The sequence below is a fragment of the Gobio gobio genome (genome assembly GCF_949357685.1).
Source record: "Gobio gobio genome assembly, chromosome: 3".
Classification (NCBI taxonomy): Eukaryota; Metazoa; Chordata; class Actinopteri; order Cypriniformes; family Gobionidae; genus Gobio; species Gobio gobio.
The window spans coordinates 58,825,079-58,842,027 of record NC_137099.1 but is presented as its reverse complement, the minus strand read 5'-3'; the positions used below and the strand labels follow the sequence as shown (position 1 = coordinate 58,842,027).

Genomic DNA, 16,949 nt, shown 5'->3' with positions numbered 1-16,949 from the left:
TTATCTTATTTTTGAATGAAAGTCTTTATTTATACATATTTGTTTAAAGCACAATACTTACCAATTGTAGTCATCTCTGGTGTGTTACTTGTAAAGGCCAAATTAAGTGTTAAGACATCTGAAAAATAATTATACAAATGAATTAACAAATGACAAAATACACAATGAAATAACGGTCCATCTGAAATCTGAAGACCGAACACCTTCAGATGCTCTAATAAACATGCAAACCAAACGCCATCATTTATGTGTCACAAATGCAGCTTTACTCCTTCTAAACAGGGCTATGTCAGCATACGGATGTGAAGTATACACAGTAAAATCCCCAGTGTTAAATTAACACTGCTCAGAGCACATATGGTCCCACTCTACAGAGTGTTAAAGTAACACTGAATCAGTGTTAAAGTTAATAAGATAATTGAGAGATTACTTAAGTGATGATTTGTCATTAGTGATGAACACCTGATGATAATGAGTAGAATCACTGAAGGAAAGAGAAAAAGAAAAACACAAGAACTACGACTGACTATAAAAAAGACATTACATCTCTGAAGATATCAGCAGAGGAGGATTAAACAACTCCACAAACAGCATTACCAGCTTTACACATTACTAACCAGACTGACTTTATTTCTGTCAGACGTCTACAGAAGCTCTTATTGAGAATTAACAGACTTTTTGTTTAATTTTGTTGTGAAAATTGTTCGTTTTTAAGTTGACCATCATGGTGATCAGTGTTTTCTTTAGTTGGGCAGTTTGATGACTTTTTAACGTTAGTGTTTCTCTGGCTGCTGTAACTGAGTTTGTTATGGCAAGAAAAGCAAGAGTAAACACAATCAGATGCTATCGGCTGATCGATGATGAGAATATACTCATTGTATAGTGATTTAATTAATCGATTTTATGACTGAATATGAGCAATATACTCTAAACTTTTTTTTATTGTGATTCTAGAAAAGATCCAACAACGTTTTAATCAGAAAAGCTGAATTAGTTTTGAAACTGATTGTACACTAATAACTTCTAATTCCTGCGAGATAAACTCACACACAGACATCAAGAATCTGCCTATGAATCTCAACAATGGTGATATGCTTCATGCCACAATGCATTCTGGGAGCCATAGACGAGTTTTGCGTGATGCACCCAGAATGCATTGCGGCATGTCACCATTGTTGAGATTCATAGGCTGATTCTTGATGTCTGTGTGAGTAAAATTTGCCGGAGTTGAAAATGCTTATTGTGTGATGTGTTATTAAACCGCAGAACAAAACTTATGTAAACATTTTTTGATAATTGTTTAGTATATCTGATGAAGACACTGCTAGATCTTCTGACCTCGACTTACAAGGCTACTATAATCAATGACTCTCAGGAGATCAGCAAATAAGGCACTATATAATGATAACAACTGAATCATTTACAAGCATCAAGTTTCTCTTGCCATTTTCACTGTAACTTTCAGTTACAGCAGCCAGAGAAAATATAATGTTAACAATTCAAGGGTCAAGAGCCCAACTAAAGCAAACACAGATCACCATAATGGTGACTTCAAACAACTTTTATTTTCAATAAATCATCAACATCTAAACCTCTGTTAATTCTCAATAAGAGCTTCTGTAGACGTCTGACAGAAATAAAGTCAGTCTGGTTAGTAATGTGTGAAGCTGGTAATGCTGTTTGTGGAGTTGTTTAATCCTCCTCTGCTTAGATCTTCAGAGATTTAATGTCTTTTTTTATAGTCAGTCGTAGTTCTTGTGTTTTTCTTTTTTCTCTTTTCTTCAGTGATTTTGCTCATTATCATCAGGTGTCACCACTAATGGTCAATCATCACTTAATTAATCTCTTAATTATCTCATTAATTTTAACACTGATTCAGTGTTAATTTAACACTCTGTAGAGTGGGACCAAATGTGCTCTGAGCAGTGTTCATTTAACACTGCGGAATTTTACTGTGTAACCGGTCATTCCCAGATAGCAAGCCACCATCAAAACAACGTTAAATCAATGTTAATGTGTCAATATTAACTGCACTGAACCAACATCAATTTTGCACACGCAATTAATGTTCAAACTTTTTGTGAAATTGTCAAAAAAAAACAAAGTAAAAAAAAAAACTATGGAAATGGCATTGAATCAATGTTACAATGTGATGTTGTAACATTCATGCTTGCACTCTCAAAAAAAATAAAAATAAAATGAAACTCAACAACTAAGGGATTGTAACAACAACTACATTGATTTAGCATTTTTCCGATGCTTGCTATCTGGGTTATCAGTGTGAAGCCACAAAAGCAAAACAAAAAAACAGTTACTTACATGGCATAATAGAGATGATAGTCAGGGCTCTTTGAGGACTTGTAGTGAAATATGAAGAAAAAAATAAGAAAACAAACGAAAATATATGCAGTACTGTAATTTAGAGTTTGAGAAAACTACGTTCATCATCTGACCACAGTTAATAAAGGAGTTTGGAGCAGCATTAACTCTTTACATGCTAATCATTACAAGAAAAATCACTTTCATGAAGAGAGGAATCCATTGACAACTCTGACGGTTAATATTTCTTTCTCCAAAGGCCAGAACAGAGGATGAGTTTCCTTTACATTTCAGAGGAAACAAACAAATGAGCTTTGGCACTGATGCATGACTTCTGTTTGTGTTCCCTCTGTTTCTAACATGTGGAAAATTCCACTGAATTTATGGATTTACATGTTGAAAGTGAGGACAATTTTAAACATTTATAATTTAAAATGAATGAAAAGTTCCGGTCCCACTTTATATTAGGTGGCCTTAACTACTAACAGTTAAATTAATAATTTGATACAATGCACTTATTGTGTACATACATGTTTTTATATTGTTTTATATTGCATTGGTGGTATGGGTAGGTTTAAGGGTGCACTCTCAGAAAAAAAAGGGTACAGTGAAGGTACAATTATTTTCCTTGGGGAACAAAACGTATAACCGTACCTTTAAAAGGTACACAATGGGTCCTTAGGGTACAATTATACCATTGTTTTCCTCTACTTAGAGCAGGGGTAAACAAGTTTGGTCCTAGTGAGTCGCTGTCCTGCAGAGTTTGGCTCCAGCCCTGAAATACATCTAAAGAAGCTCTTATTGAGAATTAACAGAGGTTTAGATGTTGATGATTTATTGAAAATGTTTGATCACCATTATGTGGATCAGTGTTTCCTTTAGTTGGGCAGTTTGACTCTTGGCTTTTTATGTTTGTGGCTTTGGATACAGTGTTAACAAAACACATAACCTGTTCAAATCAAAAGAAGCCATAAACCAAAATTGTCATAAAGAAAATGTTTTGAGTAATCTCATCACTGACTAAAAATTTTAATAAATAATATTCACCATCAATACTTTCTTGCCACCGATCAGACATTCTGAATTCTCTTTTAAAATGCAATATAGGGGAAAAAAGTTTAGACGCACACAGCCCAGGGACAGCTACTTGTACCTAAATTTTGTACCAATTTTGTACCTTTTTTTGAGAGAGAGTAGGGTTAGGTGTAAGGGAAGTGTTAACAGTGTAATTATAAATGTAAATTAATTAGAGATGTAATTACATGCAGGTATTTTTTTTTAAATGTAAGTACAATGTAAAAACATGTACACAATAAGTGCATTGTATCAAATGGTTAATTTAAATATTAGTACATAGTTAAGGCCACCTAATATAAAGTGGGTCCAAAGTTCCTATTAAGTTAAGCAATTCAATTAAGCAATTAAGGTAAGCAATTGAATAATGAATGAACATTTCCTAAAACAGTAAGCCTAAACCGATCGCAGAAATGATTGTATACGAATCATCAAATAATCACAAACGGTGACTCAAAAATGAAATACTTAAAACAAGTGCACTGGAGGGGGGGGGAGGAACGGTGTAAACATTTTTCACTCATAAATTGCTAGTAAAGTTAAAAAAATCTGCAAGTAACCAATTAATTAAACTGAGATTTTTAAGCAGAAATACTTTAGCTTTATACTTTTTTTTTAGTTTTTCATAAAACGTCCTCCAATGACCTTTGTGCTATTTTTTTTAACTTTGCAAGATTAGTCAGTGTATTGTCCTAATATTAAAATCACATTATGTAAATTGAGTATTAGTACCAGTTGTCAAAATGTGTAAATGTCTAAAGGCGTAAAAGATTTAAGAGGTCAGCCCTTGTCAGAACAGAAATATAATTACTCCATTAAAACTCCACACAAATCACACGTCAGCCCATGATCACACATCAACACATGCTGTGAGTGTGTTTGATTTAAAGAGTCTTATGAGAATCATTATGAGGAGAAAGAAGATCTTACCTGATGTAAGCTGATATACAGTGATCCTCACCAACAAGACTGACTGAACAAGATATTTGTGTGTTGAGATGTTTATAGATAAGTTATCTGTACATCATTCTCATAAGTCCACTGTTACCTCGTCATATTCAAATTTAAATACAAATACATAGCTCACATGTCTAGTTCCCATACAGTGTCAGTGACCTTCTACACAGTAAAATCCCCAGTGAAAATTCCTCTCTTCATGAAAGTGATTTTTCTTGTAATGATTAGCATGTAAAGAGTTAATGCTGCTCCAAACTCCTTTATTAACTGTGGTCAGATGATGAACGTAGTTTTCTCAAACTCTAAATTACAGTACTGCATATATTTTCGTTTGTTTTCTTATTTTTTTCTTCATATTTCACTACAAGTCCTCAAAGAGCCCTGACTATCATCTCTATTATGCCATGTAAGTAACTGTTTTTTTGTTTTGCTTTTGTGGCTTCACACTGATAACCCAGATAGCAAGCATCGGAACAATGCTAAATCAATGTAGTTGTTGTTACAATCCTTTGTAGTTGTTGAGTTTCATTTTATTTTTATTTTTTTTGAGAGTGCAAGCATGAATGTTACAACATCACATTGTAACATTGATTCAATGCCATTTCCATAGTTTTTTTTTTAACTGTGTTTTTTTTTTGACAATTTCACAAAAAGTTCGAACATTAATTGCGTGTGCAAAATTGATGTTGGTTCAGTGCAGTTAATATTGACACATTAACATTGATTTAACGTTGTTTTGATGGTGGCTTGCTATCTGGGAAGGACCGGTTACACAGTAAAATTCCGCAGTGTTAAATTAACACTGCTCAGAGCACATTTGGTCCCACTCTACAGTGTTAAATTAACACTGAATCAGTGTTAAAGTTAATGAGATAATTAAGAGAGTAATTAAGTGATGATTGACCATTAGTGGTGACACCTGATGATAATGAGCAAAATCACTGAAGAAAAGAGAAAAAAGGAAAACACAAGAACTACGACTGACTATAAAAAAAGACATTAAATCTCTGAAGATCTAAGCAGAGGAGGATTAAACAACTCCACAAACAGCATTACCAGCTTCACACATTACTAACCAGACTGACTTTATTTCTGTCAGACGTCTACAGAAGCTCTTATTGAGAATTAACAGAGGTTTAGATGTTGATGATTTATTGAAAATAAAAGTAGTTTGGGGTCACCATTATGGCGATCAGTGTTTGTGTTAGTTGGGCTCTTGACCCTTGACTTGTTAACATTACATTTTCTCTGGCTGCTGTAACTGTTTGTTACAGTGAAAACGGCAAGAGAAACTTGATGCTTATCGATGATTCAGTTGTTATTATTATATAGTGCCTTATTTGCTGATCTCCTGAGAGTCATTGATTATAGTATCCTTGTGAGTCGAGGGCAGAAGATCCAGCAGTGTCTTCATCAGATAAACTTAACGATTATCAAAAAATATTCACATAAGTTTTGTTCTGCGGTTTAATAACACGTCACACAATAAGCATTTCTAACTCCTGCAAGTTTTACTCACACATAGACATCAAGAATCAGCCTATGAATCTCAACAATGGTGACATGCCGCAATGCATTCTGGGTGCATCACGCAAAACTCATCTATGGCTCCCAGAATGCATTGTGGCATGAAGCATATCACCATTGTTGAGATTCATAGGCAGATTCTTGATGTCTGTGTGTGAGTTTATCTCGCAGGATTTAAAAGTTATTAGTGTACAATCAGTTTCAAAACTAATTCAGCTTTTCTGATTAAAATTTTGTTGGATCTTTTCTAGAATCACAATAAAAAAAAAGTTTATAGTATATTGCTCATACTCAGTCATAAAATCGATGAATTAAATCACTATACAATGAGCATATTCTCATCATCGATCAGCCGACAGCATCTGATTGTGTTTACTCTTGCTTTTCTTGCCATAGCAAACTCAGTTACAGCAGCCAGAGAAACACTAATGTTAAAAAGTCATCAAACTGCCCAACTAAAGAAAACACTGATCACCATGATGGTCAACTTAAAAACTAACAATTTTCACAACAAAATCAAACAAAAAGTCTGTTAATTCTCAATAAGAGCTTCTGTAGACGTCTGACAGAAATAAAGTCAGTCTGGGGTGCGTTTCCCAAAACCATAGTTGCTAACTAAGTTAGCAACTTTGGTGGTTGCAATGCAATTTCCCATTGCCAACGACCTAAGTTGCTAACAGGTTAGCAACTATGGTTTTGGGAAACACACCCCAGGTTAGTAATGTGTGAAGCTGGTAATGCTGTTTGTGGAGTTGTTTAATCCTCCTCTGCTGATATATTCAGAGATGTAATGTCTTTTTTTATAGTCAGTCGTAGTTCTTGTGTTTTTTTTTTCTCTTTCCTTCAGTGATTCTACTCATTATCATCAGGTGTTCATCACTAATGACCAATCATCACTTAATTAATCTCTCAATTATCTCATTAACTTTAACACTGATTCAGTGTTACTTTGACACTCTGTAGAGTGGGACCATATGTGCTCTGAGCAGTGTTAATTTAACACTGGGGATTTTACTGTGTAGAATTTCCTCAAGTTTACTTCAAAATGTAAAACACAAATATAGATAATGTTTTCAGTTATATTCTATTACATTGGAACCTAGATATAACATGTATAAATTTGTAATCCCACACAGATCAGATGGTGGACCTGCGCCCAGACATGACCAACACATCCCTGAAGTGTCAGCAGAGACCGTGTCAACTAGACTCCCCCTGTGACGGCCTCATCGACACGGCATCCTCAATAAACCGTCTCCAGCGTGATGACTCCGATCAGATGGAACTGGACAAATATTCTGAATATTTCGATCTAATATGACTCCTGACTTGTAATGTTGCCTGAATCATAATCATACACTGTTTGTTCATTGGCCAGAGGAGAACTGGCACCCCGACTGAGCCTGGTTTCTCCCAAGGTTTTTTTTCTCCATTCTGTCACCTGATGGAGTTTTGGTTCCTTGCCACCGTCGCCTCTGTTGCCTTTGGCTTTTGGCTTGCTTAGTTGGTGACACTAAATATTTAACTATATTGCTGATCTTCCCGCATTGACACTATATGAGATCTGAACCGAGCTGGACGATGACATTACTGTTTTCTCCAGAGCAGCAGCCGAATCAAATACTGTTGCATTATTTTCCTGTTTAACACTGTGAAGCTGCTTTGAAGCAATCAGCATTGTAAAAAGTGCTATCTCAGAAAGAAAGGTACAGTGGAGGTACACTTTTGTTCCTTGGGAAACAAAACTGTACCTTTAAAGGTACACAATTGGTCCTTTGGGTACAATTATACCATTGTGTTCCTCTACTTAGAGCAGGGGTAGGCAAGTTCAGTCCTAGAGAGTCACTGTCCTGCTGAGTTTGGCTCCAACCCTGAAAGACATCTATAGAAGCTCTTATTGAGAATTAACAGAGGTTTAGATGTTGATGATTTATTGAAAATGTTTCATCACCACTATGGGGGTCAGTGTTTCCTTTTGTTGGACAGTTTGACTCTTAGATTTGTACCTGAGTTTATGGTTTTTGTTACAGTGTTAACAAAACACATAATTTGTTCAAATCAAAAGAAGCAGTTCAATAATCTACATAGGCATTTTTATTTCTTTGAAAGCATTTTTCCATATTCAGATTTTATATTAAATAAAACAATTATAATGTTAGATATTAAATTAGATTTTTTGAAATCTTTTTACACTTATATTTGCCCTCCACCAAAAAAATCTTGAGAGCTTAAACTTAAATAAAAAAATAGATAAGATTCACACAATATTATTGACAGCTGTAATATTAACTTATAATATTAACTTTTTTTCTATCATTTGCAGAAAGAAGCTCAGACTATGGCATTTAACATCCAAAAACATTGATTATATTATATATACTTGTATAATAATGGCCCTTTTTATTTCCTGAAAAAGAGGCTGTTGTCCTCAGTGTTGTTTGCGTCCACAGAAAAGACATCTGAGGCACTTCCTGTACTGCTGTCTGACCTGGAGGAGAATGAGACGAGAGGAGCTGAGTGACTTCATGACAACAATTTAACCTCTGAAACTCATGAACCACAGTGGAGTTATAATAAATGTATACTAAAAATCTGTTGAGACTTTCTGAAGTAAACTGGTAATTTTCTTCCATATACTGTCTCTGGAGAGAATGAAACGGTTTCCTATGGAGCGGGATCATAAAATGGCTGAACTAATTACTGAGGACAAAATAGAAAAAAAGCTTGAGAAAGCCGGGTCTAGTAGTTTTAAAAGCTTGGCGTTTGAAAGCATTAAAGGGTTAGTTCACCCAAAATGAAGATTATGCATTAATTACTCACTATTACATGTCATTACAAATGTCAGTCTCCTGAAGTGCTTCCGAGTTCTATGTCAGAATGTCGGCTTCGTATTGTATCGTGGTGCTCATGTGAAGAGCGTCGGCCAATTGGCATCAGCGCTCTGACTTGGAGCTTGGAAGCACTTCAGTCTATTCACATCATCGACAGAGTAGGAGTCTGACACAGACAAGAAGAAATTGTTCAAAAATGCTGTTATTTTTGTTTGTTTTTTGCACATAAAAAGTATTCTGGTCGCTTCATAACATTAAGGTTGAAACACTGGAGTCACATGGACTATTTTAACGATGTCTTTACTGCCTAAAATGGGTCGTTGTGTTGCTGTCAGTAGGTGTGTTTACATGGAGCACTTTAATCGGTTTAAAAGTCCAATCTGAATGAAAATGCTCCATATATAAACACCTCAATCAGAATAAAAAATGCCCAAACAAAATGAAATTGTAATTGATTTGAGAGAGGTGGGATAAACCTTTTCATGAAACGATCAAACGAAAAATTCCACCATGTAAACAAGCTGATCCGATTACTGTGAGTGTACATCCTTCTGAGACTGATATACCTCCGTGCTTTCTCACAGTAGGCTATAATGTTGACAAGAGAGGAAAGTACATTTTTCTGAGGTGCTAAACTTTTGATTTCGTAACAAGTTATGAAGATAATGTTGGAATAATGAGACAGACATAGCCTGGCTACGTCATCTCATCCGACAGTGTTTGTCCCAGGCACTTTTTACTTCAACTGCACCTGACAGAAGAATACATTTTACTGAGGTGATTCTTACACTTTACAACAAATAAATAGCTTTTATAAACTGGTGTCCGTTGGTGTACGTAAGTCCTGGTTGCCGTTGAGTGTTGCCTTGGCAACCGGGAACACATTCAAATTCAAGGAGAGGACAGCGTCAACATTCTCTCTGTCAGTTATTTAAAAAAGTTTAAACAACTTATTTTTTTTAAATGTATTTATTTATTTATTTTAAACAACTGCTCCTCTCCTTGAACTATCACCTTATCGTGGTGAAGAGGTTTGAGTACCCGAATAATCCTGGGAGCTATGTTGTCTGGGGCTATATGCCCCTGGTAGGGTCTCCCAAGGCAAACAGGTCCTTGGTGACGGGCCAGACTAAGAACAGTTCACAAACCCTTATGCTCACAAATATATCAAGGACCGTGACGTCGCCCGGCATGGCGCAGCCGGGGCCCCACCCTGGAGCCAGGCCCGAGGTTGGGGCTTGTATGCGAGCGCCTGGTGGCCGGGCCTCCCCCCATGGGGTCCGGCCGGGCTCAGCCCGAAGGAGTGACGTGGGGCCGCCCTCCTGTGGTTTTACCACCTGCAGGAGGGAGCGCAAGGGGCCGGTGCATAGCGAAGGCGAGGCCCCCGACGACCCGATCTCTGGACACGGAATCTGGCTTTAGGGACGCGGAATGTCACCTCGTTGGCGGGGAAGGAGCCTGAGCTTGTGCGGGAGGTCAAGAGGTACCGACTAGAGATAGTCGGGCTCACCTCCACGCACAGCTTGGGCTCTGGAACCACACTTCTCGAGAGAGGCTGGACTCTCTGCAACTCTGGAGTTGCCCATGGTGAGAGGCGGAGGGCTGGAGTGGGTTTGCTTATAGCCCCCCAGCTCAGCCACCATGTGTTGGAGTTCACCCCGGTGAACGAGAGGGTCGCTTCCCTGCGCCTTCGAGTCGGGGATAGGTCTCTCACTGTCGTTTGTGCCAACGGCCCAAATGGCAGTGCGGAGTACCCGGCCCTCTTGGAGTCTCTGGGAGGGGTGCTGGAAAGTGCTCCGACTGGAGACTCCGTCGTTCTACTGGGGGACTTCAACGCCCACGTGGGCAGTGACAGTGACACCTGAAGGGGCGTGATTGGGAGGAACGGCCCCCCTGATCTGAACCTGAGCGGTGTTCTGTTATTGGACTTCTGTGCTCGGCTTGTCCATAACGAACACCATGTTCAAGCATAAGGGTGTCCATCAGTGCACGTGGCACCAGGACACCCTAGGCCGGAGGTCGATGATCGACTTTGTGGTCGTGTCATCAGACCTTCGGCCATATGTCTTGGACACTCGGGTGAAGAGAGGGGCGGAGCTGTCAACTGATCACCACCTGGTGGTGAGTTGGATCCGATGGCGGGGGAGGAAGCTGGACAGACCCAACAGACCCAAACGTACTGTGAGGGTCTGTTGGGAACGTTCGGCCGAGCCCCCTGTCAGAGAAATCTTCAACTCCCACCTCCGGCAGAGCTTCAACCGGATCCCGAGGGAGTCAGGAGATATTGAGTCCGAGTGGACCATGTTCTCCACCTCCATTGTCTCTGCGGCCGCTCGGAGCTGTGGCCGTAAGGTCTCCGGTGCCTGTCGAGGCGGCAATCCCCGAACCCGGTGGTGGACACCGGAAGTAAGGGATGCCGTCAAGCTGAAGAAGGAGTCCTATCGGGCCTGGATGGCTTGTGGGACTCCGGAGGCAGCTGACTGGTACCGGCAGGCCAAGCGGACTGCAGCCCGGGTAGTCGTGGAGGCAAAAAATCGGGCCTGGGAGGAGTTTGGTGAGGCCATGGAGAAAGACTATCGGTCGGCCTCGAAGAGATTCTGGCAAACCGTTCGACGCCTCAGGAGGGGGAAGCAGTGCCCTATCAACACTGTTTACAGTGGAGATGGGCACCTGTTGACCTCAACTGGGGATATCATCGGGCGGTGGAAGGAATACTTCGAGGATCTCCTCAATCCCACCGACATGTCTTCCGTTGAGGAAGCAGTGAGTGGGGACTCAGAGGTGGACTCGTCCATCACCCGGGCTGAAGTCATCGAGGTGGTTAAAAAGCACCTCGGTGGCAAGGCACCGGGGTTGGATGAGATCCGCCCTGAGTACCTCAAGTCTCTGGATGTTGTGGGGCTGTCTTGGCTGACACGCCTCTGCAACATTGCATGGCGGTCGGGGACAGTACCTCTGGACTGGCAGACCGGGGTGGTGGTCCCTCTTTTCAAGAAGGGGGACCGGAGAGTGTGTTCCAACTATAGGGGGATCACACTTCTCAGCCTCCCCGGGAAAGTCTATGCCAGGGTACTGGAGAGGAGAATTCGGCCGATAGTGGAACCTCGGATTCAGGAGGAACAGTGTGGTTTTCGTCCCGGTCGTGGAACACTGGACCAGCTGTATACCGTTTCCAGGGTGCTGGGGGGTTCATGGGAGTTTGCCCAACCAGTCCACATGTGTTTTGTGGATTTGGAGAAGGCATTCGACTGTGTTCCTCGTGGCATCCTGTGGAGGGTGCTCTGGGAATATGGGGTCGGCGGCCCCCTGCTTAGGGCTGTTCAGTCCCTGTACTACCAGAGCAGGAGCTTGGTCCGCATTGCCGGCAGTAAGTCAGACTTGTTCCCGGTGCATGTTGGACTCCGGCAGGGCTGCCCTTTGTCACCGGTTCTGTTCATAATTTTTATGGACAGAATTTCTAGGCGCAGCCAAGGGCCGGAGAGTGTCCGGTTTGGGGACCACGCGATTTCGTCACTGCTTTTTGCGGATGATGTTGTTGTGTTGGCCTCCTCGAGCCAGGACCTTCAGCGTGCACTGGGGCGGTTTGCGGCCGAGTGTGAAGTGTATTTTTAAAAATAAATGAATTTAATTCATTTTGAGTCCGCATTCATCATTCACAGATGTTGACATAACTATTGTATTAGTTAGGACATAAATTAGGTTGAAGTACTGCATGTCCCCCTGCAGAAAAATAAATAAATGTAAAAATCACCAATACAGAACTATTGATCCACGAACGTCGCAGTTACTAACTGGCACAGTTACGAATCTGATGCGGCGTGGTTATGGGGGATTGTTTAGTCAATAGTTCAAGAAGGTCCATATTTTAAAGCTCTTTCTAGCTTGTACTCAGCCTTAAAACTAACATAATACTTGCAATTGTTTAACTACACAGTAAAATCCCCAGAGTTAAATTGACACTGCTCAGAGAACATTTGGTCCCACTCTACAGAGTGTTAAAGTAACACTGAATCAGTGTTAAAGTTAATGAGATAATTGAGAATTTAATTAAGTGATGATTGGCCATTAGTGATGAACACCTGATGATAATGAGTAGAATCACTGAAGGACTACGACTGACTATAAAAAAGACATTAAATCTCTGAAGATCTCAGCAGAGGAGGATTAAACAACTCCACAAACAGCATTACCAGCTTCACACATTACTAACCAGACTGACTTTATTTCTGTCAGACGTCTCTTATTGAGAATTAACAGATTTTTTGTTTGATTCTGTTGTGAAAATTGTTAGTTTTTAATGTGACCATCATGGTGATCAGTGTTTTCTTTAGTTGGGCAGTTTGATGACGTTTTAATGTTAGTGTTTCTCTGGCTGCTGTAACTGAGTTTGTTATGGCAAGAAAAGCAAGAGTAAACACAATCAGATGCTGTCGGCTGCTCGATGTTGAGAATATGATCATTGTATAATGATTTAATTCATTGATTTTACGACTGAGTATGAGCAATATCCTATTAACTTTTTTTATTGTGATTTTCGAGAAGATCCAACACTGTTTTAATCAGAAAAACTGAATAAGTTTTGCAACCGATTGTTCACTAATCACTTCTAACTCCTGCAAAATGAACTCACACACAGACATCAAGAATCTGCCTATGAATCTCAACAATGGTGACATGCTTCATGCCACAATGCATTCTGAAAGCCATAGATGAGTTTTGCGTGATGCACCCAGAATGCATTGTGGCATGTCACCATTGTTAAGATTCATAGGCTGATTTTTGATGTCTATGTGTGAGTAAAACTCGCAGGAGTTAGAAGTGCTTATTGTGTGATGTGTTAGTAAACCGCAGTACAAATCTTATGTAAAATTTTTTTGATAATTGTTTAGTTTCTCTGATGATAACATTGCTGGATCTTCTACCCTAGAATCACAAGTCTACTATAATCAATGACTTTCAGGGGATCAGCAAATAAGGCCATTATATGATGATAACAACTGTATCATAAACAACAAGCGTCAAGATTTTCTTGCCATTTTCACTGTAACGAACAGTTACAGCAGCCAGAGAAAAACTTATGTTAACAAGTCAAGGGTCAAGAGCCCAATTAAAGCAAACACTAATCACAATAATGGTAACTTCAAACAACTTTAATTTTCAATAAAACATCAACATCTAAACCTCAATAAGAGCTTCTGTAGTCGTCTGATAGAAATAAAGTCTGTCTGGTTAGTAATGTGTGAAGCTGGTAATGCTGTTTGTGGAGTTGTTTAATCCTCCTCTGCTGAGATCTTCAGAGATTGAATGTCTTTTTAATAGTCAGTCGTAGTTCTTGTGTTTTTCTTTTTCTCTTTCCTTCAGTGATTCTACTCATTATCATCAGGTGTTCACCACTAATGGTCAATTATCACTTAATTAATCTCTTAATTATCTCATTAACTTTAACACTGATTCAGTGTTACTTTAACACTCTGTAGAGTGGGACCATATGTTCTCTGAGCAGTGTTAATTTAACTCTGGGGATTTTACTGTGTATACACATATTTTTTTTAATATGAAAAATAGCAACACAGTTAGAAACTATAGCTAAAACATGCCACAGGTGTAATATACATCTTTAGTGAAAAATCTATTCCCTTAACTGATTATCTACTATAAAATCTACAGCTAGTCAAAATTTACCACAATAAAAACAATAGAACGTGATAAATTCTAGTAAATGTGGTCATCATGAGTTTAAAAAGCTTGCAGGATGATGTTTTCCCCTCTTTTCATCAGTCATTTTAGTTGCTGTTTTAGATCATGTTCGACTTCTCCATAGTGTTTTACTACATTCTCAACAGAATTCAAATGGGTCACACATTTTATCATCAGCGTGGCATAGGAACGGCTTGTGCAAATCTTAACGCACTTGTGAACGCAAGAAAAATATCTTCATTTGTGTTTCAAAGATGAACAAAGGTCTTATGGGTTTGGAATGACACGAGGGCGAGTAATTAATGACATCATTTTCATTTTGGGATGAACTAACCCTTTAATGCAATGCAGTCAGACAGATCAGATCAGACAGTGTCTGTATAAATTAGAAGTTCTGACAGTTGGAGATTGAATAGTTTTGGCTTGTTTGAACGTTCCTTCACAGGAAGGAAATGGAAGAATAGTAACAGATTAAACAACTACCTCTGACATTTCCCTCTAAAAGACACAGATTGCCAAAATAAGAACAGGACCTGCAAGAAAACAACTATAACAGTTTTTCATATTCAGTTTTGACATGGAATATGGTGGTACATTGAGGGATGTCTGACCTCATCATTGAGGACACAATAGATCAGGAAGATGAAGGTTCCCTGCTGGGAGTTCAAGATCAGGAAGAGGATCTCCAGCGTCTTACTGTCTTTAGTGAAGAAACCCAGAATCCAGGAGCAACCAAGAACCACAAACTGAGCCAGTGTTTTGAATGTCATTGTCCTGGGAGAAAAATAAATAAAATAAACAGTAGTACTATATCTTTAGTTCTTTCTGGTTCTCGAATCTGATTGGCTGAGAGCTTTGCAATATATGCATGTGACGTCACCGTTGATGGTGTGACTGCGGTAGACTTTAACTCAGTAGTGAGCACATACATGAACACTAGTGTTAATTTGTCATGCACATTATGTTTTGTACTGTGTCATTGATGCCAAACAGCTCATCATATGACTGAATTTTAGGCTTTTGACAAATCTTTGTTAAATGTGGTACTGCGGTAATTTAACGTTTGACATTAGACTAATTTCATGTTTATATTGTGGTCCAAACTTATTGGAGTGTCCATTCACACCAAGTGCAAATAGCGTGCCTTGCTCGCACTAGCTCCGCCTAACAATGCCTGTTTGGGCCAAACAAGATTTTAAAAACCATGCATATTTCGTATATATTAACTTGAATACTGCTTCAATGGTACTTTATCTCAGTAGTAGGGATGCATCGAAAAGAAAATTCTTGGCCGAAACCGAAAACCGGAAAAGAGGAAACCAAGGCCGAAAACCGAAACACCGAAATAAATTATGCCAATTATTAGTACCATTGCATTTATGGCTATGACTGTGTACTAACTTTACTAAAATCAAGGCATTGCAATTGCATAAATTAATATTAAAGTTTCAAAGAATAAATCAATTACAAATTATGCCAATATTTATTTAGCACATTGCAACAATGCAGAGTATAAAATAAAATTCAAACTAAAATGTTTAACTTGACCCCACTCATTTGTACATTAAATAATAATGTACAAGCCTACAGAAAGGTTTTAAAATTAAATGTTCTATCATAAAAACAAAGTGCATTTAGGTCAAGTGCATTTAAAAATTTTCTCTGTAGGACTACTACAAGAAAGTGCATTCAGAACAAGTGCAACTGCTTAAAAAGATACAACTATTTTCTCTATAGGCCGTCAACATAATAGTGTATCAAAACAAAGACTGCCATAGCCCATATGTTAACTGTAGAATAGGGGTGTAACGGTACACAAAACTGACGGTTCGGTACGGGTTCGGTACAGCAGTTTTACAAAATGGCTTTTTAATTATTTTTATAGGTTTACTGAAGAAAAAAATTATCTGTCCTTAAATGAAGTAAATTATAACTAAAAGTTTATTGAAGATATTGCTGTAAACTACACAGCAAAATCCCCAGTGTTAAATTAACACTCCTCAGTGTACATATGTGTCCACACTACAGGGTGTTAAAAGTAACACTTAAGAAGTGTTAAAGTTAATGAGATAATTAAGTGATTAATTAAGTTATGATTGACCATTAGTGATGAGAAACACAAGAACTACAACTGACTTCAGCCAGAGCTTTAGATGAAATCAACTGAAGATAAAAGAAGACATTAAATCTCTGAAGATCTCAGCAGAGGAGGATTAAACAACTCCACAAACAGCATTACCAGCTTCACACATTACTAACCAGACTGACTTTATTTCTGTCAGACGACTACAGAAGCTCTTACTGAGGTTTAGATGTTGATGATTTATTGAAAATAATAGTTTTGTTTGACGCCACCATTATGGTGATCAGTGTTGCTTTAGTTGGGTTCTTGACCCTTGACTTGTCAGCATTTTTCTCTCTGTCTGTTGTAACTATTTGTTACAGTGAGAAGAGCAAGAGAAAATTGATGATGACAAGTTGATGACAGATGATATTGACTTGTTGTTGGCTTGTTGTTGGTGATGCAGTTGTTATCATCATATG

The 16,949-nt window shown here is 38.7% G+C and overlaps 1 protein-coding gene across 1 annotated transcript in view; it reads right to left on the bottom strand.

Moving 5' to 3' along the window:
* Window positions 1-7,959: 7,959 nt before the first annotated feature.
* Window positions 7,960-16,949, bottom strand: part of LOC307122961 (adhesion G protein-coupled receptor E3-like) — a 30,265-nt gene continuing 21,275 nt past the window's right edge. Inside the window, exons 11-12 of the mRNA XM_079811309.1 lie at window positions 15,017-15,179; window positions 7,960-8,365 (exon numbers count right to left, since the gene is read on the bottom strand). Coding sequence (XP_079667435.1) covers window positions 8,306-8,365; window positions 15,017-15,179 — 223 coding nt within the window. The 3' untranslated portion in view covers window positions 7,960-8,305. The remainder of the gene's footprint in view (window positions 8,366-15,016; window positions 15,180-16,949) is intronic.